Below are 23,505 nucleotides of genomic sequence, written 5' to 3' on the forward strand. Positions count from 1 at the left end.
TCAATGGGCTTCATTCTTGGGGTGCTGCTCTTGGGTGTTGGCTTTGTTTTCTTTTCTTTACCTCCTCGATGCTGTGAGCATGTGACAGGACGGTCTCAACTGCAGCCTTGATGCCTGAAATCTGACCTGCCGTGGAACGGACACTTATTTACTTGGTGTCCACTGTGTGTTGGGCAGTTCCATGTTCAGCCCTCGTGGTTTCATCATATTGCACAGAGGCCTACAGAGCTCTGGGACCAGGAGACTCAGGTCTCCCAAACTTTCTGAACCCTAGGGCACCTCAAAGGCCCAGCAGGAAAGTGTGCCTGGGACGCATGGTGTTGGTGGAGAGAGACAGGATATGACAGAGTGAGCAAGAATTTCTGTCCAGAGAAAGGACCTCGAACCCTCTGCTTTGTCAGAAGACAAAGAAATGGAAAGCTTTTAGGAAGCCTCGTCCTCCCAGATTTAGGCATCTCTATGATTATGTCATGAGAACATCTGAATGAAGAAGTGGTTCTCGGTGTCTGTATTACATATGTGAGCAAAGCCAGAAACCCAAAGCAGGCTAAGAACAGCTCGCATATATCGATCGAACAATTAAAATACTCCAGCCACTGTATTTCCTGTATTAGCTGATTTAATCCACATTATAACCCTCTGGGGCAATTTTACTATTATTGGCATTAACCAGATGAAGAAACTGAGGTTCAGAGAGGTGAAATAATGTACTCAGGTAAGAAATAGTGGAGCAAGGATTTTAACCAGGCATCCTGAATCCAGAGTCACAAGCATTATCCTTCACTGTTCCTCTCGCCTGCCCTTTGGACCAGGCCAGAGCAGATCTCATGCTGTGCTTCACCAGGTCCCTCCGTGGTGGTCATTTAGGCCACCCCAAGGATGCACAAACAAATAGTTAACAGTTATTCAGCTCTTACTCTGTACCAGATAATAGACTAAACATTTTTGTTTTTTGTATCATCTCATTTAATCCTCACAACAGCCCGGTACTGTAGGTACCATAATTATGTCTATGTTATAGATGAGAAAACTGAGAATTGGGGATATTAAGTTCTCATCACAACTTTAAGAGCTAGAGTTTGAATCCTGGTCATTGGCTCCAGAGCCTAACCTATGGTTAAGACCGACTACGGGCAGGGAGTAGAATTCTGCACATGAGCCCCTCAAAGTGGGGGCCTCCCAGATCCTGAAAGTCCTCGCCACATTGAGCAAGTGCCATTTTGTCTGGACTGGTGGCTCCCTCAGCCCTGTCCTCCCAGGACAGCCTTATTTGGAGAATCTGCCCTTCCCCATTTGCCTCATCAGTTTTGCCCAAATCTGAACTAGAGGATTTTGAGCTTCTTTCTTGGGAAGGCACAAAAAAGACCTCATATCTTATCTCACTGTTGAGGTTGTTGCGGGCCCTCCCTCTGTTATATTTGAGCACTGGATTCATCTCGGATGGAGGAATAACTATAGCTCACAGGGGAGGCTCCTGGTGTCCCCAGGCCCAGAGTAATAGGTACTCCATGATCCAAACCCTTCTTGGTCTAAGGGTAAGAGGGGATCAGGATATGCAGCGTGCTGTGGGACCCAGCCAGTGGGTAGCTCGCCATCACCCACTGGTGTTTCCATTCCTTTGCCTCTGAAGGTAACATCTCTCACTTGTTTCTTTCTGAAGATGTCGCCACCGTCAGGACAAGTGTAACCTTTAAGCTAAATGAAGGCAAGTGTAGTTTGAAAAAGGCTGAGCTGTTTCCCGAGGGTCTGCGACCAGCACTACCAGGTATGGAATCAGACGGCTAGTGCAGGAGCTCGTTGCATGCTGGGAAAGGGACCTGTAACAAGCTTGAGCCCTTCAGATGGGATTGAACAGTTCAGAATCTCTAAGGACTCTTCCCAGGAAGAGGAGGGGCCTAGCCTACCATCCCATGTCATTTTGGGGATAGACCTCAGAGCTTCCTTTGTGAGGTACAGATGATGACGGTCTGGGGAAACGTGTAAATTCACACGAATCAGTAAGGGCTTTCAGATGCATTAGCACTTTGTGATCATATTGGGTTAATTTTTCTAGATCCTCAAGTTTGCTTGGGATATACGCCAAAGAAATGAAAAAAGGTTTGGCTCAGAAAGGATAATTTTTGGTGAACAAAGATGTAACATCCAGCTTTCCTGCTGGATCTAGTTCTTGGAGGCTTCAGCAGAATAAATACCACCCAACTGGCCTTACTGGAAAGAGCAGAACCCAACACTCCTCTCTCTTTCCCAGCTCACATTTCCAGTATTGTTTCATAAAATAATTTAGGAGATTTAAAAAAATCAGGATTCAAGTATTAGGGAGGTTTCTCTCCCCAATTTTCCCTCAAATAAGTTATACAAATAAACATAAAGCTCACTCCAGTCACCTTGGACTGCCTATTTCAAGTAACTAACCAAGATTAATTTTGGTACCTCTGTTTGAGGGAATACTATGCAGCTGTTAATTATATGTTTCAAAGAATGTCTAATGACATAGGAAAATGTTCTTGTTGTAATACTAAGATGGAAAAAGGGAGATTAACACTTTGTATATCTAATACAGCCTGAATTATATAAAAACAAAAGGGCACGTGGAAAGAAAATTCACCGAATCATTTGTAGTGGTTGTAGCTGGGTGGGAGGATGACAGGTGATTTTAATTTCTTTTTCTGCATTTTCCAAATTCTCCACAGTGGGCATTTATACTTATAGATCAGAAGGAAAAAATATTATTTAAAAATACATTTGGTCTTTAGTTAACTTAATGGTGTTGTCCTAATGTTAATTTCTTAGTTTTGATAAACGTAGGTGTTAACGGAAGATATTAGTTAACATCAGGGGCAGCCTGTGGAGAGTTTGTGAGAACTATCAATACTATCTTAGCAACTTCCCTGTGAATCTAAGCTTGTTCCAAAATAAAAAGTTGAAAAAATAGATATGGGAAAATTGAAAGGGAGAAAGGTTTAAAATAAACATCTGTTTACTTTGAGATTTAAAGTTAGCCTTTTGAAAAGGTAAGATAGATCTTAGGGGAAATATATAGAAGGCCCCTGGTGAACTGTTGAGCTTTGAACATCCTCGTGATGGTAAAGAAGATGATGTATCAGTTCAATAAAGCAAGATTTTAAAATAGAGACAAATCAGTTGTGTGGGTGATATGTAGATGAGCTCTTGGGTTCGGGTCAACAGTCATTAGTTGAAAGATTCCCTGGAAGCCATGGGTAGAGGGGTGACGGCCAAGGTCAGGCACGGGGATGTGCAAAGCCCTGCCTTATCCAACACTTACCCATCCCATATGCCTTCACGATACTGTTTGGGTCTGTTGATTCTTTGTGCCATGTATTGCTCCTGGTTATTTCAGAATGAGACATCACTGTTGATGTGCTTCCCAGCTTTCCCTTTGGGTTGGAATTACTTCAAGGTCAGTTTGTCTGAAAGCTGGAGTCAGTTTCTTTTCTACTCCCATGCTTGTTCCCTATTTGAAGCCTCAGCCCCTGCTTGGCGCATCCCAGCGCAGCTTTAAGGAAACCAACTGTGAGAATACGCGTGCACCTTAGCAAACCATCAGTCAGAGACGCCAGCCGACCTTGTTCCTGTCTGCCACATAGGTGGCTGGTTGTTCTAAAACATCCCGCATCTATCCATGAGAATTACTTCAAGTGCTAAATTGTTAAGTTATAGAGGAGGCAATACTGGTTCTTCAAAATCAAAATGTCATCGTGCTCCGAGTTGAGGGCTTTCAACGTTTTGGCATCTAGAATTAATCATTTAGTCCCTTGAGGGTTGTTTTAATGAAATGTTTACTGAGCTCTAGCAAATGTTCAACTGAGTGCTTTGCCAGAACCTGGCTTCCGATCATTTTGTTTCTTCATACAGAGAAGCAGAGCTCAGTAAAAGAGAGCTTCCGCTACGCAAACCTTACATGCAGCTCCGGCAAGCAAGTCCCGGGAGCCCCAGGCCGACCAAGCGCCACTAAGGAAATGTTTATCACTGTTGAGTTTGAGCTTGAAACTAACCAAAAGGAGGTGACAGGTTGGTTTGAAAACAATCTACGGTGCCAGGCTTCTCACAGCTTGCTCCTTATTCCTTTGCCTTTCACTTTTCATCATTCTTGGGGTGGAGGGGGAAGGTAGTGCCACCACTGAAGTATCTCCTGTTTTTTTTCACCCCCAAACTAAACTGAATCGGTTTGGAACCTGATGATTTTATCTGCTTCATGAAAACCCAAAGCTACCATGTTGGTCAACAAATTTCTGTTGGTATTGAATGCTGCCCAGCCTGCTAGGTGCTCAGCTAGGTCTCTCCCGTTCTGACCACAGGGAACCGCGGGCAGTGGTGGGTCCTGCAGTCAGACTGATCACCCTCACGTGCTGTGGCCTGACGTCCTCCTCCACTGCTGTCCCTCTTGTTTCTGTAGCTTCTTGTGATCTGAGCTGCATCGTAAAGCGAACAGAGAAGAGGCTCCGGAAAGCCATCCGCACACTCCGGAAGGCTGCCCACCGAGAGCAGTTTCACCTCCACCTCTCAGGCATGGACCTCGAAGTGGCTAAAAAGTCTCCCAGAACATCTGAACACCGGACACAGTCCTGTGCAGTGGGCCAGAGCCACGTAGGAAACAAATGTGGTGAGTGGCCTGCTGGCCAGGACATTCTTGCTAACAGAACTGTCTTCAGTTCCACAGACACTAAGGGTAACTGAAAGTCTGGCCCCCTCCTTCCCTCTCTGGGCTCACTCAGTAGAATGCCCTGCCATGCACTCATTTAGGAACTACATGGTGGTGTCTGTCATGTCTGCTGGACCAAGAGCACCCCAACCCCTGGCAACATACCTGGCTTGTGGTGGGCACTTAATAAATGTTTGCCAAATTGAGGGACAGAAAGGAAGAGGCAGGGTGGATGAGAAGAGGGAGTGTTGCCCTTTAAGGGTCTGAGGGACAGTGGTCTTCAGGGAACTGTGGCCTCCTGGCTGGGGCAGGACTGCAGGTATAAGACGCCATGAACCTTCTGCACACTCCACTATCACAGTTCCCCTCCTATCTCCCTCTCGCTTGATGGGTGGTGGCAATGAACAATCTCCTGTTCACAGTTTTGTGCAGAGGCAAGGCTGGGGGCTACTCAGCTGCCTTATGAGATCCCTGAGCTTCTGCCCAAGGTTCCTTGTAGTGTCAGCTTCATGTATGTTTGGGTGTGTGTGTGTGTTAAATTTGAGACCTGGCACTTGAGCAATATCAATACTATTCCTCTGATAAAGTTCCAGGCAAGAGGAACCTGGGCAAGTGGTCCCGGGGTGGTCGGTCTTGAGGTTTGTTTATTTTGATAGACTGTGCTGGGCAATTCTGGAAGATTCTGACAAGTCTTAAATGGAGAAGATTGGGAGGCTCACTTTATAGTAATAATGGTAATGATTTATTGAGTTCTTACCTGTCACAAGTACAGCACTATATCTAAGCACTGTGGCTGCATTATCTTATTTAATCCTAACAGGAATCTTACCAGGTAGGTATTATTATCTCCACTTAACAGATGAACAAACTGGGGCTCAGAGGGCTAATTCTCTTGCTCAAGATCACATTGATGGGCCGACCCCAAAGCCTGTGCTCTGGTCCCAATTAAGGTGACTTTTGATAAACCAGACCCCTCCAGAATAAACTGATATCCTTTCTGAAATGTCTTTACAATTATATGTCTCGAGAAATGAAGCTTTAGCTAAGGAGTAATAAATCAGTGTGTGAGAAGAAGAAAAGCTGAGCCTCTGGGTACTCATTCAGGAGAATGGTCAGCTCTGACCCCACAGCCCAAACCTGTTGCTTTGCCAAAACATGGTAAAAATCAAGTGTAACTGTCCACCAGAGGCTGGTTCTCAAGTAATCTTGATTTCTATTCCAGCTGACTCTCTTAAAAAGAAAAAAAAAAAAAATCAGTAAAACACAGCTGGTTGGCTTATTCTCATTTAAAATCTGAAGAGTTCCAGTTTCTATACCAAAATGGTGATGAGATTTGGCTGTTGCTGCCCAGCTTTCCTGGGCGAGTTGCAGAAATTTACAGGGATGGGCCAGCTGGTCCTCCTCTTGGCCCCTCAGAGCTAAACTGCATCCTCTTTCCCCCGTTGCTCCCTATTAGGGAGAGGACTGACAGACTTGCCAGGGGCCTTTGTGGCCAGTTTAGAATTCGGGAAAAACTAGTGTTGAGAGGGCCCTGTGGACCAATTTCCAGTGAGAGTACAGTATTCCCTCACTTATCACGGGTACTACGTTCCAGAACCGCCCCCCCACGCCCGTGAAGTAGGAACCTTACATTTCTTCAACACTCTTAAACCTACGTAACTTTAACAACATACGTATACAGTACCGCAAAATCCCATAATATAGCGAAAAATCCACGATAAATAATTAAATATAATGTTTTAAACAATCCTGCAGTGCAGTGAGGCTGTGTGAGTGTGTTTCTGGGGAATAACGGCCCAGGAGTGAGGATCAGGACTTACTTAACAGAGGCCTCATGACCATGACAATTTATATAGGACACTCAGTATGCGGTTTATATAGCTGTTGTGTGTTTATGAATGTGTCCTGAATGCTTGTCATGCTAAGTTATGTTGGAGTTGCTGCTGAAGAAGATAATGTGTCTTGTCTCAAGAGCTCCCTCTAGCAATGGATGGATTTTGTAGCCCACATGAGACCTAACCAGGCTCACCTCGTCTGACAGCAATGATGAAGATTTTACTGTGGAGAGGAAACAGCACAAAGAATTACCAGTGAAAATCCTTCTTCCTGATGGAGGGAGGAAATCAGTGTATAGAGTGGCTGGGTATGTTAAGTAGAAAGGCTTTTTACCCAGCAGACTCACGGCACAGGCAAGCCACTCTGTGTGTGTGTGTATGTGTGTGTGTGTGTGTGTGTGTGTGTGTGTGTCTTATATTCCTGGTTTATTTCTTGGTGTTAGAACTTTATAAACACCAGGCTTACTGGTATTTTCTGAACTCTGAATGGTACATACATAGAGACACAAGCCTAAGATAGTTCTTTTTTGGAAATTATTTTCAGTGTCTGCAGAAGAGAATTCAAAAAGGTGTTTTAAATCAGCTGGAAGGAGAGATGGAACCATTATGTTTTCCCTTTAAAATAGTTTTACTTAGTTTTAAATTCCAAAATAGTGCCTGTTTCAAATGATACAGAAGTAATTTCCCATTTCAGAAGTAATCACTGTCAATAAATTGCTATGTATTTTTCCAAGGTCTATTTTCATGCATATGTAAAAATGAAATTTTATTTACTTACTCAATAAATATTTATGGGGCACCCACTGTAAGTCAGGTACTGTTGGAGGTGCTGAGAATCCAGTAATGAGACAAAAGAGCAAAAGTCTCAGCCCTCGCAGAATGTGCGATGCTAGAGGAGGGAGACAGACCACCATCCAATAAACAGGGAAGTATACCGTGTGGCAGGTGGTGGTAAGGGCATGAAGGACAGGTAAGCAGGGGACTGGAATAGAATGTGCCAGGGGAAAGGGGCAGGGTGAGCACATGTGTCTCCCAAATGCAGACTATGGTCAAGGATTATGTTCTTGCAAAATGTTATTTGGGCAGTGATATTATAAGGACCGAGGAAGCAAACCCTGGGGTTGGATATCTGGGAGAAGTCCCAGGCAAAGACACGAGCAAATACAAAAACCCAGAGGCATTGGAAAGAAGGCCAGGATGATGAGGGCTGAGCGAGGGGAAAGGGAAGAAATCAGAGTTGTAGCCAAGGGCCAGATCACCTGGGGATGGAAATGGTGGTGAGGATCACTGACTTGGAACCTGAGAAATGATGCCAATGAAGGATTTTGAGCAGAGGGGTAACAGAGTTCTGACTCATGTCTTACAAGGACAACTTTGGCTGCTGTGTTGAAAATAGATTTTAGGTTTATGTGTGAAAAAACATCTAAAAAACACAACAATATAATTTAAATAGTGCTATATAGAACTAGAGAGTAGATTCTTACATCTTTCCATGCTAAGAGAGGAGACAACTTATTTCTTTTAAAGCTTCCTAGTCCTTTTTTAAGGCATCAGTATTTATTAACCATATGAAATAGCCATCTATTGCCACCCTATTGGTAGATGTTTAAATTTTTCATAATTTTTCTATTATAAACAATACTGCAATGAATATTCTTTTTTAAAAATTTATTTATTGTTTTTATATTACAGTTGTCCCACTTTTTCCCCCATTGCTCCCCCAACCCCAGCCCACCCCTTCTCCCACAGTCAATCCCCATGCTGTTGTCCATGTCCATGGTGAACATTCTTTTTTTATGCACACGGCCAATATTTCTCAGAAGTCCAATTGCTGGGTCAAAGGACATGCATATTTAAAACTTTAATAGATTCTGCCAAATTACCCTTCAAAAAGACCATAATATATACTCCCTCTAACATTGCATCTGAGTGTTCATTGCCCCACATCATTGCTAACATGGGTTAGCTATCACTGATTTCTTTAATTTTGGCAAATCTGATAAGCAAAAATGATGAAGTCATTTTAACTGGTTTTCTTTGATTGTTAGTGAGCCTGAGCATGCTGTCATTTATCTGTGGCCATTTGGATTTCTTCTGAGAACATCTATATCCTTTGCCTGTTTTTCGATTGAATTGTTTGTTTTTCCAATATCATTTAAGAAATAAAATTTAAAGTCTCGAGTTACAGCCCTGATGGGGTGGCTCAGTTGGTTAGAGTGCCATCCCGTGCACCAAAAAAAGGTTTTGGTTTTGGTGCCTGGTCAGGATGCATACCTAGATTTCAGGTTCAATCCTATGTCCTGGCACATACGGGCCAGGGTAGGGGGTTGCGGTGAGGCAGCTGATTGATGTTTCCTTCCCACATTGATGTCTCCCGCCCCCCGCCCACACCCCTTTACCTTGCTCTCCAAAAATCAATGAACATGTCCTCTGACAAGAATTTTTTAAAAAGTTCAAAGTTACATCAAAGAGTAGTCCCTTCTGACCAATTAAATACTTTCTTATAGTCATTTTTACATGGTAACATCTCATTAATTTGGCATTTAAGGACTTTTGGGACAGCATGATCTGCAGGTGACTTTGTATCAACCATCTGTGATTGATTTTAACAAGATGGAGAAAAAAGATAGCAATTATATTCTCCAAAGAACAAATTCCCTAAGCTCCATAGAAATTCATAAAGTCCTTAATAGTGAAAGAAAAATTAAGGATGACATGGATTTCTAACTATTTTTTGTTCATATCTATTTATTCTTTCATAAAGAAAAATTATTTAAGAAATATACTTGTTACCATATGTGCTACTATTTTTTTGTACTTGATTATTCTTAAAACTTGCTGGAATTTTAAAAGACACAATCCAGGCAGCTGGCAAACTAGGAAGTATTTTAGTGCCTGGGTTCTTGAGAGACTAGGAAAGTCTAATTCAGCTTTTAAGAGGTGTAGCTTTCCTTTGCAGCAGTTGAGAAAAATCAGTTCAACTAGTATTTATCAAGATACCAATCTGTGCCACTTTCTGAACATTCAGTATTACCAGCCTTGGAGTGCAGGTAGGACGGGGTGGGCAACGAGGCTAGTGGGGACAGCATGGCAAGTCATGGGAGACCTTGAATATGTTGCTATATGTCGCTAAGGGGCCTCGACTTTATCCATAGGTGACAAGGTGCCGTTAGGGGATTTAGCCAGGGAGCATCCAGGTCTCTGAATAAATTGGGGGTCAGGACTGGAGACTGAAAATGGGGTTTTTGAATGCTTCTCATGAGAAATATTGAGAACATGAAGGCGGTAGAAAAGAAGCAATGGATTAGGGAACTATTTAGGAGGAACTCTAAGCGGCATTTGGTGATATATTGAATTGGGGACTGAGACGAGGAAAGAGTTGTGTGAGCTCAGCGATTCCTGACTTGGCCTCTGATCTTGGCACCTACTTCCCACGTCGCTCCTCTCACGCAGCCCCGCTTCACATGCAGGAGGTACTGAGAAAAACCCTGTGGGTTGGTTGAATAGACAGATGAATGTGATCACTGGGGAAGAAATAATCAGAAAAGATTTATAGGAAAAGCAAAAAAAAAAAAAAATAGGGCCTTGGGAGTGCATGAGAAAGAATGAAGTTAGATATAGAAAAGGAGATTAAAGACTGAGTTTTGAGGTGAAGACACTGAGAGACGTGCAGGGAGTTGAGGCAAAGGGGTTTCTGAGCCTGAGAGAGCCCGTCAATGCAGCACTTGGGAAAGGTGAAGCTGGTGGTGTAACAGAAGGCAAGGGAAAGAGTTGGAAGGTTTTGCAGTAATTTACATAAGAGATGGTGAGGATCAAAGGCCACTGGTGCCACAGGGAAGAAGAACAGGAGATGGACAAAGGGCCACACCTGTGGGGTGCTGCTGCTGACAGGTGGGGCAGGGAGGAGAGAGCCCGGATGGTAACTGTGGTTTGGACTCTTGATGACTGGGAAGGGAGAGGTGTGTTTATAAAAAGGGTAAAGTCAGGTGGTAGGAAGGCCCGGCAGGAAAGGAAAGAAGCATTCCTTTGGGCTAGTTAAATTTAAGGTGTAACAGGACTTCCAGATAGAGATGTCCACAGGTCTCTGGGAGTCTAGGGAAACTGCTTCATCTCTGGGTGTCGAGAGCAGCCCTCCTGTGTGTCCCACATGCTCTGACTTGCCTCCTGCTAATGTGGAAGAACTGCCCATGCTCCTGTCTAAGGCCAACCTCCACCTGGGCTCTGGAGCCCATGCTCTCTCAACCTCTGCGGAACTTAACCGCCGCCCCCCAACTTTGAGTTCTTTTTTTCTACTAGATAATGTCCAACAGCTCACAAACCTATCTCCTGTCTTAAAAAACAAACCGACGCTCATTTGACTTCATGCTTCTTTCCAGATTCTTTGCTACTCCTGCATGGAGCGAAATTCCTTGAAAGGGTTGTCTAAACGCACTGTCTTTGCTTCCTCACCTCCAATTTTCTTCTCAACTGACCCCTCCACTAAAACTGCTTTTTCCCAAGATTCCTAACCGCCTTCATGTTACCAAATCCAGTTGCCAAAACACACTCAGACACTGCTGATCACTCCCTCCTTCTGGAAACACTTTTCTCTCATGGGTTTCAGACACATTTCTGGTTTTCATCCTGCCTCACCAGCTGCTCCTTTTTAATTTTCTGTACTGGTTCTCCTCTAGTTTTTGATTTTTCAATATCAGGTATCCCAGGGCTTAGTTCTCTATCCCCCTCCTTTGTCGTCATACTCTCCTGGGTGACCTGATCCAGGGCCACAGCTTTAAATACCACCCCATGCTGGTGACTCCAAAACTGGTCTCTCCAGCTCTGATCTCTATTTTGAGTTATGGATTTCTCTGTTCCAGAAGTGTTGAACAGTTTCAATCACATATACATTTATGAGTGTTTACTTATTTAAAAATTACACTGTACTATTGGCCAATATAAAGACACAAGTATGAGGTGCACATTAAATAAACGATTTCGATAGCTGGCTAACTTTTTACAGCTTGCTGAGATTCATTGCTAACAGTCATGGCCATAACTCCATTTTTCAAATAGTATTTTTGTTAATTGCTGGTATTTTGGCTCAACTCTTGTCAGATCTGATTACATCATTACCGTTTCTAGCTCTTGATGTGGTTTGACAAAGAGCGGGCACCAGGAGGACAAGCTATGCCAGCCCTGGTGCCTCCTGTCACTCACCGCACTTGCCTCATTGGTGCTACCTGCGGTCCAGGTTTCTACGGGCATCGTTCAAAGTGCTTTGGGACAGCTTGGTTTAAACTAGATAATATAATCAGGAAATCTATTCAATCAGGCACAGTTAAACTGTAATTTTTCTTAATATGTTGAAAAGAAGTGAATCAGTTAGTCCCTCCCACCCCCAGAGTGCAGAATGCTTGCTTTGTTCTTGAAGACCTTGTTTCCTCGTGTGTGTCTATGACTCACAGAGATGCGTAGTGTCCAAGGGGCTGATCTTATACCATTTACTAAATCAGTGAACATTCCTTTTTAATTATTTTTGAGGTAAAAATTAATAGACATAGATGTGAAAGTGTTTTGCCCACGCCCAGCGGATCATCTTGCAAACCCCTGAGGTATAATATTCTATCTCAGAGGTCAGCAGTATAACCAATGCCTTTTTAATATCGAACTTGCATGGCTAACAAGCATCCCAAGTTCACTAAACAAATTATTTTACTCCCCGACTCTTTCCGAAATAAAACCTGTTTCCCCCTCATCTCAGTAAATGGCACTTCTCTTTCCCCAGTTGCTCATGTTGAAAACCTCCGAGCCTTCTTGACCTCTCACATTCTGTCACGCTCCCCACTCAATCCATTAGCAAATCCTTTATATTATACCCTGACTCTAACTACTTTCTCTTCCTCGATGATTACCACTCTGTTCCAAAACCCCATCGTCTCCTGTCTAGTCTTCTGTGATAGGCTCTGAATTCTCTTCCTTACCCTTGCCTGCCTTTAGTCTCTCCTCCAAGCAGCAGACAGAAGACCTTTTAAAAACATGTCATTCCTCCATCCAAACCTCCAACATGCTTAGAGTAAGATCTAATTTCCTTACCATGACTTTCAAGAACCTATGTGATAGGGCCCCTGCTTGCTTTGAAAAATTCGTGCCCTCTCATCACCCTGCCCCTTTCACTGTGTTACTGCTACACTGGCCCGTTTGTTGTTAGGCGGTGCCTTTGCACATCTGTTTCCCTCCAATCTCTGCTCCAGGAGGCCTCTCCTGGCTACTCTTAAAATGACATACACACAAACTTCATTCCAACCACTCTTTGTCTGCCCCTCTTACCCTGTTTTTTCTTTTCTGCATCACACTTACCACTAGTTAGCATTTGACTATATGCTTATTTGCTTGCTCCTCGATTGTCAAAGTTCCTCACTAGAATGAGAGCCCCTTTAGGGCAGGGCCATGTCTGTCTTCTCTGCTGCATCTCCAGCTCCTAGAACAGTGCCCAGCACAGGATCATTGCTCAGTAAGTATTTAATTGGATGAAAGAGTAAATGAATCTTCAGAGGGACAATAGATGAAATCCCAAGGATAGTTGCCTACATTAAAAGTGAAGAGAGCAACAGGCAAATCTTTGGGGAAATATTTTAATTGAGGGCAAAGAAGCACTCCAAGGGAAGAGAAATCTCAGCCCCATTTAACCAGCATGAAGAGAACATAGCATGCATTCAGGAACCCAGTAAGGAAGGCGTCAAACTGGGCTCATCTCTCTGCCGCAACTTTGAGAATGTTTTCAAATTGCAAACCTGAACACACACCAAAAACCTGGGCAGACACAACAACCCAACAGGTTGCTCCTGTTATCCTGAAAGTCTCATTTGAAAGCGGTTCCAACTAGGATCCTGAGGCCACAGCACTGCCTGGAGCATCCTCTCCCCTGAGCTCTGACAAAGCACAGCTCCAGGACTCCCTGGGAATCCCTGTGGGCTGCTTGTGGCTTTCCTTCAGAAGTCAAGGCGTGATTCTTAAGAAAACAGTCAGATGCTTGAGAGTGACCTCTTTTATTAGGTTCACCATCTTAGCCACAGAGACACCATAGTGTTTGTCCATAGCCTGAAATACTTAAAGGCGGTAGCGTTGAAAAGAGGGCAAGCCTTCAGGTCTCTTTGTAGCCATTAATCCTGGTCCCGCTGGTCTCTCCCTTTTGCATCAGAAAAGCTTTCTTGTATTTTTTTTTTTTTTAAAGAGAGGGAAAAAACAGCTGTGTGGGATTTGAGAATGGGATTTTAATGGTCACTGAAGACACACAAAAGCTTTGCTGTGATCACGAAGTATTCTGGGGGCAATTGACTCCTTTGTTCGGGGCAGCAAAACAAGCTGGCTGCTGAGGAGAAAAGAGAACCAACTGGAACGTGAGAGTGAGGTCTCTTCAGGCCAGATCTTCTGCACATTTGCAAAGAGCTGTTTTCAGGCGTCTGTTCATGACATTTTGGAATCCCGTTTTAGTGTTCAGCTCATTTTTACCTTGTGAAAAGAAACAAGTTAATGTGGAAGGTGCTTGGCATGAATTATTTCTGTAAGCCTTTCTCTCCAGAAGGAAAATGGAAACTGTGAATGGCAGTATGAGTTTGTTCATGTGAAGCAGGCCTTTCACTGCGAGAGAAAAGAGCTGGTGCCCTCTTTTTCCGCAGGGCAGCCCAAGGGGCATTCCTCAGCCCCTTTGCTCAGCTGAGAAATTGCAACAGATGTGGGATATTGTGAGGCTCCTCAAAGTGTAACCTAAAAAGGTTTTGGAGGCGGGGAGGTTAAATAGTTCTGAGGAGGACTGGCCGCCCAGAGCAGCAGGAGCCCAATCCAGTCAGTCTTTTCAGTGAGAACCAGGGCCATTGCAGTCTGCCTGGGGCAGGGATCTGTTTCCTGCCAGAGGGACCGCGATGGAACAGACCCTGCTGATCTGCCTCTAAGTCATAATGAGTAGGGCTGCCCAGTCACTGCCGTCATATGTGCACTTTCCCTTTAGGTGAGGGAGTGTTTCAGAAACAACTATTGCCAACATGGAAATGGCTTGGACGAGTGGGGTTCCAAACAGCCTAGGTTTTTTCTACTTTCTGCCAGTCTTCGTGACAGTTGGCTTGTTGGAGTGTGAAGGGACTATTCTCTCATTTCCTAGCCTGCTATAAGCACTGGGATAGTCAGGTGGGACAGGGGATAGAAAGTCATGCATTTTGAGTACATACTTCAGCCCAGCTTTTCCAGGGGAGATGAGCTGAAAGCAGAGTAATTATGGAAACCATTATCCAGTACGGCTGCATTTAGAGAATAAGCCTGGAATTATAGGCTTTGTCTGCCACAGATCTATGCATCATGCTCATTATAATGCTATATGCCAAGAAAGCAGAATTTGGTTCATTTAAAATTTTTTTTTAAAAATCATAAAACTGAATAAAAATGGTATGTGAATATTATAAAAGAAAATCTAAATAATATAAAAAAGTATTAAGACTTACACTTCAGAGTCGACCTTATTGATTAACTGCATTTAATCGTAGAAATAATATTTGAAATGTGGCTTCTTTCGGCTTACTATGATTTTTAAAAGCCTCACTTTTAAAAATTATGGCGTGAATAATGAAAAGACATTTTTATTACTGATAATAAAGAACTTTGTCATGTTTAACCCTAAAAGTATATATGCAGATTGCATTTGTAAGATACAATGAAAATAGACATTCCCCTTACAGACCTTCAAGAGGTATAATAGCTAATTTATCTTGTGATATTTTGTTTTCTGTTTCCTGGTATCTTAAATATAAAAGAGAATGTGTTTATCCCAGTTAAATTTCCCTAATGCCCCACAGAGAATTCTTGGAAAAGTCTTGAACACAATTCAGTCTGCATTTTAAAAAAATTTATTTTAGAGAGAGGGAAAGTGGGGGAGAAAGAGGGAGAGAAACATTCATGTAAAAGAGAAACATCGATTGGTTGTCTTCCTTAGGCTCGACCGAACCTGCTACCTAGTCATGTGCCCTGATCAGGAATTCAACTGGCGACCTTTCGGTTTGCAGGATGAAGCCCAACTAACTGCTCAGTCTGCATTTTTGTTAAATGACCCTTTTCTCCCTAAAACTCAAAGTTCTTGATATCACCGTAAGTGTATTTCACAGACTAGCCATGGAACTTGGCCAAATTATTTAAGGTCCCTAAGTCTCTGTTTCTGTAAAACGTAGCTAATAATAGCACCTAACTCCTCATGGTTGTTTTTAGAAATAAATGAGATGATGTATGTAAAGATTTTGGCATGGTACCTAGTAGATTGTAAGTACCAAACAAATCTGAACCATTAGAAAGGTTATTTTGATGGTTATGATGATGATGTTTGAATATTATGCTAGGAAACTCAATTTAGAGTATTTACTTTACGTTCATTGATGTTCTAAAATAAGATATAAATCGGCATTTAACTAACAACACCAGAAATATTATCAGAAGCGTAGTTTATTGATTTCCTTGTACTTTATTCTTCCAGGAGATAGTGACAAGGGTTTCCTCTTTGTAACATGTTAATTTTATTACAAATATGAAGTGTCCTATTTTGAAGAGTTATCTGTAAGACTCTTGAGATCACTCTCCCCACCACCACCATAGAGCGAGCTTTTCTTAACACAGCTTCTGGTTGTATTCCTCTCCTTTCAATGGCTCCTTTACCTGCAGAATAAAATCCAAATGACTAGCATTCAAGAACTTTTTCAGTCTATTCCCAGCCTTCCTTTCTTCCCTCTCCTCTCTTATGTCATACATGAATCTTTACAACTGGCCCCTTTTCTATGTGGCAAGATCCTGCTCATCCTTCAAGGCCCAACACAAATGTGGCCTCCTCTAGGAAGCCTTCTAGGATGCCACCAGCCAGAATTAAAAGCACCTTCTTCTCTTCTTCCATTACTAAGCCTATGTTCAGTGAATGACTTTCAACTTTATCATTCTTCTGGTGGCAGCCCTGTGAAGTAGGGAGAATCATCAAGTGCTTGTGCTCAAAAATAATTAGGGCCACTGTGATCCCCGAAGCTCATGGTCTAGGGAGAGAAGACCTGTCAATGCGTCTAACTGTGGGTTACAGCAGGGGTCCCCAACCCGCAGGTCGTGGACCGAGCACCAAGGAACAGTACCATTCTGGGGCCTCTTAGGAACTGGCTGGGCTGAGAAGGAAGCTCCCCTGATCTACGCCTCCTGTCTCTGCTCGCCTTTGCCCCCCGACCCCGTCCACAGCAGGAGTCAAGCAAGTGAAGTTCCCCTGAGCTCCTCTGAGCTCTCACTCCTGACCACTCTCTCCTAAAAGGCCCAATGGCACCCCGCACCGGTCCCTGGTGCCAGAAAAGTTGGGGACTGCTGAGTTACGGGGATCATGACGGGGGTGTGCACGGAGAAGCCGGAGGTGCTGCCCAGTCTGTATTCAGGGGGGTTAGTGTGGGGGAGTTTGTGGCCAATGCCATCTTTTCCTTCATCTCTAGCATTCACATCACCCTTCCTTGGCCTCTGTGCCCTCACTGACCAGATCGTTTCCACCTTTGGCTAGTCAGTTGCAGGGCTGGGACATACTATGATGGATCGCAAGAACGGTGCGTTTTGTGTCCAAATGGAACCTTCCAAAATGAGGAAGGACAGATCACATGTGAACCGTGCCCAAGACCAGAAAATCCAGGAGCCCTGAAGACCCCAGAAACTTGGAATGTGTCTGAATGTGGAGGTAAGGATTCGCCTTTGCCTTCTTACTCTCCCAGTCTCTGGTATCATTGTTTAGACAGGAGGCAAAAGCGCATTTCAGGAGAGACAGTTCACACTGCGTCATGGGCTTCCCAAGAGCAGGGGCCACGCTGGGTTCCTCTTTGGCTTTCCAGTGCCTGACATGTACTAGGAGATGCTCTCTTGAGTAAATAAATGAAAACAAATAAATGAATAAATAAATGAAGATAGAATACTTCGGCAGGAAAAAAGCTGTAAAGTTTGCAATTGCATGGTTTTTTCACTGTAAATATCTGAGACCGCAGTGATCACCCAGCACGTAAGGACTATTGAAAGTGTTAAAATGGAGAATGTAGTTCTGATGATTTTTCCAGCTTTGGTCTCAAATTCATAGCACATTGATTTTTAAGAAGTATCCATCTGGTTATTTTGTTAAAAACTCTGCAAAGAGTTTTTAATCGTCTCTTGTATTTTCTGGCGCCAAGCTCACTTAGGTTCAGTGGACTTCTTTTCTGTTTATTTTTATTAGTAAATGTCTTCCATTTTACTAATGGAAGAAAGACCAGCTGTATTGACACTGTGGGCTGAAACAGAAGGTGTGACCTGACATGGCAATTCGCAGGTGATACCTGTGGAAGGGTCCACAGGGACCCTTGGCGGCCCTTGCCTCTCCTTCCAGTGACTTCCAGAACCAGCTTTAGTTTCCCCTGAATGACTCTGAACTCAACTGCAGCACTTTTTCTGGTTTAAAAATCAGGTCCTCGGATGGAGTGTGACTCATACCATATCTTTAGCCTGTTATGAAACCCTAGAACTAACTGCAAAGTTTATAAGGAAGCACTTCAGGCATCTGTTCACACTTGTATGTGAACTTATTAAGATATATTTATAGTAATAAGAATATTATTATTCAATTAGTAAATATTCAATAACTCCATTTCTTAAATATTTACCAACACTAGGCATCATGGTAAGGGTATTACATGAATTTTCCATATGGTTGTATCACCTTCCCAAGGTTAAAGGGGGTCATTCAAGGTCATGCAGATAAGGAGTAGAGGATTTTGAATCAGACGCCAGGTCTAACAGACTCCAGCTCCTCCTTTGGGGGGGGTGTTTGTTGGATAACTTTTGGGTAGAAAGAAGACCATAAAAATTAATAGAGGAATGATGATTAGGAATACAAAAGACAACAGATTTCTATAGCATCTTGCTGATGACAAGCTTATTCCTAAGGAACATGTGCTTTTAGAAATCCTTTTGTCTATTGCTGTGCTTGTTGCCATAAACTTTAAAAATAATAATATTAAAGTTCTTAAAGTAAAGGCCACTGGGTTTAATGTCACTGTGGACTGGGTTTCGTAGACTACTTGAGGGAGGCCAGCACACACCTTTGGGTAAGATGTCATTTAGTAAATGTAATCTGTTAAATGATCGCTAGGAGGTAATCATCTGGGTGATGGTGTATGTCTGGGTTGCACAACCAAACTGATTTGAGAGAACTCTCTGGGCGCTCCTGCATAGCAGGGCCTGCCTGAGATCCATGTGGTCTAAGCCTGAAGCACACCCAGGCCTGCTCCACGGGTCTGCCCCACACTTTGGAAGCAGTTGACACTTAGCTCCTTGGTCTCCATCTTTGCACTGGGCTGTGTAACCCTGTGTGTCAAGCTCCACTGAGGTGGGAGCAGAGGTCAGCACAGGGTGGCTGGCCTGCCCCGAGTCTGATCTCACCTGCAGACAGATGGGAAAGTGTCAGCCCCGGGAGCCTTGCTCACCTAGGGTCATTGGTCCCCCAGGTCTGTGCCAACCTGGCGAATATTCTGCGGATGGCTTTGCACCCTGCCAGCTTTGTGCCCTGGGCACATTCCAGCCTGAAGCTGGCCGTACTTCCTGCTTCTCCTGTGGGGGAGGCCTCCCCACCAGACACCTGGGAGCTGCTTCCTTCCAGGACTGTGAAACCAGAGGTGAGGCTGTCGCAGCTTGCCTTTTCCAGAACGGAATTTCCCTGTAGAGAACATGGGAGTCTGATAAATCTCAAATCAAACCCAGCCCAGAGGTACCTGGTGTGGCGCTGCGGTGGCTGTGAAGTCAGGTCCTGCTCCATTCACCCCGTAGGAGGTACAGAGAGCACAGGAACGCCCTGGACATGGTCTCCCCCCAGCCACCAGGGCCCTTCAGACGGGGCTGACTGCAGGGACAACCAGGGAGAGATGAGCAGGTGTACACAGATTCCTGCGCTCCTTCCTCCCAGTCTTCCAGCATCTCAGTACTCTTGCTTAGAGCTGCACCCCCACCCCCTGAACCAGAGCCCTGTTCCCGCTGCCTCTCGCAGAAGCCCAACTCCGCACGCCGTGTCAGTTCTGCACCCGCAACACTCACGGGAAGACTCGAGTTGTGACTGTTTATGTCTGGCTCTGCATGGACCATAAACTCTTTGAAGATACTCTCGTACTTTGGTCCCTTTGCATTTTTCTCAGTGACATGAGTCACGAATCCCACCCAAGCTGGCTTTTTAGGGAATTAAATGTTGATTAACCCCAGATTAGTAAGAAAGCAGTACTTCCTTCGGGACAGAAACTTATTACACTGTGAAACCTTTTATGTTGTGTTGGATGAAAATAGTCTTTTTTTTCATTCTCTCCACCCTCCCACCCCCACAGTTCAATGCTCACCTGGACATTTCTACAACACCACCACTCACCGATGCATTCGTTGCCCGGCAGGAACATACCAGCCTGAATTTGGAAAAAATCATTGTGTTTCTTGCCCAGGAAATACTACCACTGACTTTGATGGCTCCACAAACATAACCCAGTGTAAAAGTACGTCTCTCTGTAAGGCTTTTCAGTCCTGATTATGAGGGCAAGTGCCTGGGTCCACCTGGGTGTGGTGTGCATAGCACGTGGTGGGGGGAGGGGTGCCAGGTACATTCAGAACCAAATAGATGCTGTTTGCCCAGCTCATGGCTCTGCAGACCAGCACTAAAGGGGAGTAGGGCTTGGCCCCCGGTAGTCACCATTATTGACCCTGGCTACTTCTCCAAGCATGTTCACAGGCCACACTTGCTATAATTTCAGTTCAGTCCTGTTTGCCAATATTATTTGTGGACTGCTGTGTGCCAGGCACTCCAAGCAGAACAAGTCCCTGTCCCTACAGGCAGCACAGGCTGTGGGATTGCAGAAGAGGGAGCAATTCATTCTGCTTGGAGAGCTGAGGAAAGGCTCCTGGAGGGTATGAGAAGGTTTGGGGGCCGGGGGGTTGGGGGGTGGGCGGCATGCACAGCCTCAGAAGTAAAAGCTTTTCAGGGAAGAGACCCCTGAACCTGATCATGGGATAGGCTGAAGGGAGTCTGAGATTGACCAAGTAGGAAAGCCTTGAATGCCACACTAAGGAGTCTGATTTGTATTTTCTGGGAATGAGGAAGCCAATCATTTAATGACTTTCTGTGTAGTTGGTTGGTTTTTAACCATCATGTAAAATGCACTAGTAAACTAGATCTCAGCTGATTCAGTATTATTAAGGTAGCAATGTAGGGGAGCAAAAAGGCTTCCCCAAACGGAAGGAGCTTGGGATTGAAGGGGACAGTGAATCATTTGAATTTTGATTGGAAGATTATCTAGTTTTCTCTCTATCCCAATGAAGTCTTATTAACAATATCCTCACAAGTAGCCTTCTAGTCTCTTCTTGAATGCCGCCATGATGAGACACTTACTACCTCTCATGATATCCTGGACTGTTGGTGGATTAGAGTTGGGGACATTCACAGTGTTCTAGGGTTCTTCCCCACACCAAGGTGAGATCTGTTTCCTAGTCCTCCCAGACTTACTCCTTTGTTAGCTCTTAGGAGCCACATGGCAGATTCCCCAGGCAGCCCTACAGGCTTGAAGAAAGTTTTCTTGACCCCACAGCTCTCTGCTCCCCCTCTTCTCTTCAGTGAAAGGAAGCCTGTTTATTTTTTTCTACTGGGAATAATAAATTCCAATTATAATTAGAGAGGAAAAAGGTAACCCCTGCAATATCTTCTGTTGCACAGGTTCACCCGATAGTTTTAAACAATAAGTACCTTGAGGGTAAGGCCTGTGTCTTTCTCATTTCTGAACACCCAGAGTTGTTTTGTTTTTTTTTTATAACATTGGTGGGATGAATGGAGAGTCAATGAATGAAGATACGCTGAGGTGGCGTGTGTTTGTGCACGCATGTGTGTGTACCAAATGTGTGCTCTTCCTGCCTTTGGTGCCAGAGGTGAATATCCAGCCTGCCCCATACTGACTGATAGCTAATTGGAATTCTCTTCCCGACTTAAAAATAAAATGTGGCCTTGACCAGAGAGAAAAGACAAAGAAAATGGCTGTTATGTCTTCATCAAAGATCTCTAGGAAAGGGTCAAATTGAGCCATAAGCTCTGTTCTCCCTGTTTTGACAGACCTAGAAGTTCTGCGTCATGGTTACCCCAGTGCTTGCACGTGGTAAACAAAATACCGAAAACTAAAGTTGTCCTTTTGTTTCACAAATGCCTGCCCCTGACCTGAAGCACTTTCAAGCTAAAGAGAAAACAGTGCCTGGGAGCTCAGAGGGGTGGGCTCTGTGTGGGGAGTCCATGTAGCTAGGCTCCCACTGGGGACCCTGGGCATTAAGGACAGGCTCATTCCTAGGATGGTGTCATTTCCAGGCCCTGGGCCTTGCTGGCAGCAGGGAGGCAGGGGTTCTCTTCAGCTGAGCTGCTGGTAGCCGTAGAGCGACGGCTGTGCCCTGCCATTGTAACTCATGACGTTTCCTCTTCCAGACAGAAGATGTGGAGGGGAGCTGGGGGAGTTCACTGGATACATTGAGTCCCCGAACTACCCAGGCAATTACCCAGCCAACACCGAGTGTACGTGGACCATCAACCCACCCCCCAAGCGCCGCATCTTGATTGTAGTCCCCGAGATCTTCCTGCCCATCGAAGATGACTGTGGAGACTACCTGGTGATGCGGAAAACCTGTGCGTCCTCCCCCTCTGCTCCCCTCCCCTTCTAAAGCCGGCTGGGAAGCCTCATGGCACACTCCCAGCTTTAAATGTGAGAACCAGGCCTTGCATGTCGCCTTTGTATTTGAACAGGGATGGGACATGAGTTTTTAGAGTTTTACAAGACACAACATTTCCACCCAAACCCCACACCGAGGCATCTTGCTGACCCCCAGAGGTGGTGGGATTCCTGCAGGTCAGTCTTCCCCTCCGTGCTCAACACAGAGTCAATACGGCTCATGCAGGGCCGGCCCTGGACACTTGCCCCACCCTGGGACGCAACTCATAGCTTGGGGACTCAGAAGGCAAAGGGCATGGGTCAGTCAGGAGGGACCCCCTCCCATTCTGTCACGTGGCTGAGTGTCTATAAGCAACACTGCCATTAACACAACTCAGAGGCAGTACTCTGAATGGGCTCTGCAGCCAGACTGCATGGAGCAAGCCCCAGCTCCACCTCTTAGGAGTCCTGTGGTCTTGAACATACATCCTGGATTTTCTGTGCCTCAGTGTCCACATCTTTTAAAATGAGTTTATTAATAGTTGCTGCATCACAGGGTTATCATGAGGAATAAATCAGATCATATTCACAAAGCAGTTAGAAAAATACTGATGCTTGAAGCCACTATTTAAGTATTTGCTATTCTTATTAATCATTACAATGTCTGAAGTCAGGTGTGGGTTTGAATTCTGACTTTTCCACATACTGGTGTGTGACCCTGGTCAGGTGACAACTGCACTAACTTCCTATGGTTTTCGGAGGGTTAGTGGGATAAAGTTTGGTTCTAGGAAGCTCGCAGCAAATGGTGGTGATAATTACTAGATTCCAGCAGGTCAGCTCTGGGATGTAAGGTCCCCTTCTCAGCTCCAGCAGTGACTGCTGCAGGCTGGCCACGGGCCTTCGGTCAGCCTCCCTGGGGCCTCACGTTACCAGATGCATCTACTCGATCTCCAGGTCTTTGGCTCTTATGAGGGCTCAGCTAGGCCTGAAGAGCTCTTGAGCATAACTTGTTATATGGTGTGAGCATTTAACAAGATGAGTGTTCATTGTCTGCCTGCTCAGTGATGAGTCTTGAACCCCACCCCCTCCAACTTCTCTTGGCAGCTTCGTCCAATTCTGTGACCACGTATGAAACCTGCCAGACCTACGAACGCCCCATCGCCTTCACCTCCAGATCAAAGAAGCTGTGGATTCAGTTTAAGTCCAACGAAGGGAACAGTGCCAGAGGGTTCCAGGTCCCGTACGTGACCTACGATGGTAAGTGCTGTGTTGGCTCAGGCTGCAGTGTGCAGAAAGAGCTTATCTG

General features: G+C 44.7%; 1 protein-coding gene across 5 annotated transcripts in view; it reads left to right on the forward strand.

The window, feature by feature from the left end:
• The window catches only part of SCUBE2 (signal peptide, CUB domain and EGF like domain containing 2), a 68,235-nt gene that overhangs the window by 38,540 nt on the left and 6,190 nt on the right, over nucleotides 1–23,505 (forward strand). For 2 of the 5 annotated variants that reach the window (XM_090264151.1, XM_090264152.1), the window contains exons 14-21: nucleotides 1,661–1,765; nucleotides 3,874–4,029; nucleotides 4,415–4,621; nucleotides 17,030–17,200; nucleotides 18,993–19,160; nucleotides 19,857–20,018; nucleotides 21,980–22,177; nucleotides 23,304–23,456. In XM_090264151.1, coding sequence (XP_090120277.1) covers nucleotides 1,661–1,765; nucleotides 3,874–4,029; nucleotides 4,415–4,621; nucleotides 17,030–17,200; nucleotides 18,993–19,160; nucleotides 19,857–20,018; nucleotides 21,980–22,177; nucleotides 23,304–23,456 — 1,320 coding nt within the window. The remainder of the gene's footprint in view (nucleotides 1–1,660; nucleotides 1,766–3,873; nucleotides 4,030–4,414; nucleotides 4,622–17,029; nucleotides 17,201–18,992; nucleotides 19,161–19,856; nucleotides 20,019–21,979; nucleotides 22,178–23,303; nucleotides 23,457–23,505) is intronic. The other 3 variants (XM_090264160.1, XM_090264163.1, XM_090264157.1) reach the window with 2 other exon arrangements.

This window comes from Furipterus horrens, unplaced genomic scaffold (assembly GCF_987537825.1).
Source record: "Furipterus horrens unplaced genomic scaffold, mFurHor1.1.pri manual_scaffold_2, whole genome shotgun sequence".
NCBI lineage: Eukaryota > Metazoa > Chordata > Mammalia > Chiroptera > Furipteridae > Furipterus > Furipterus horrens.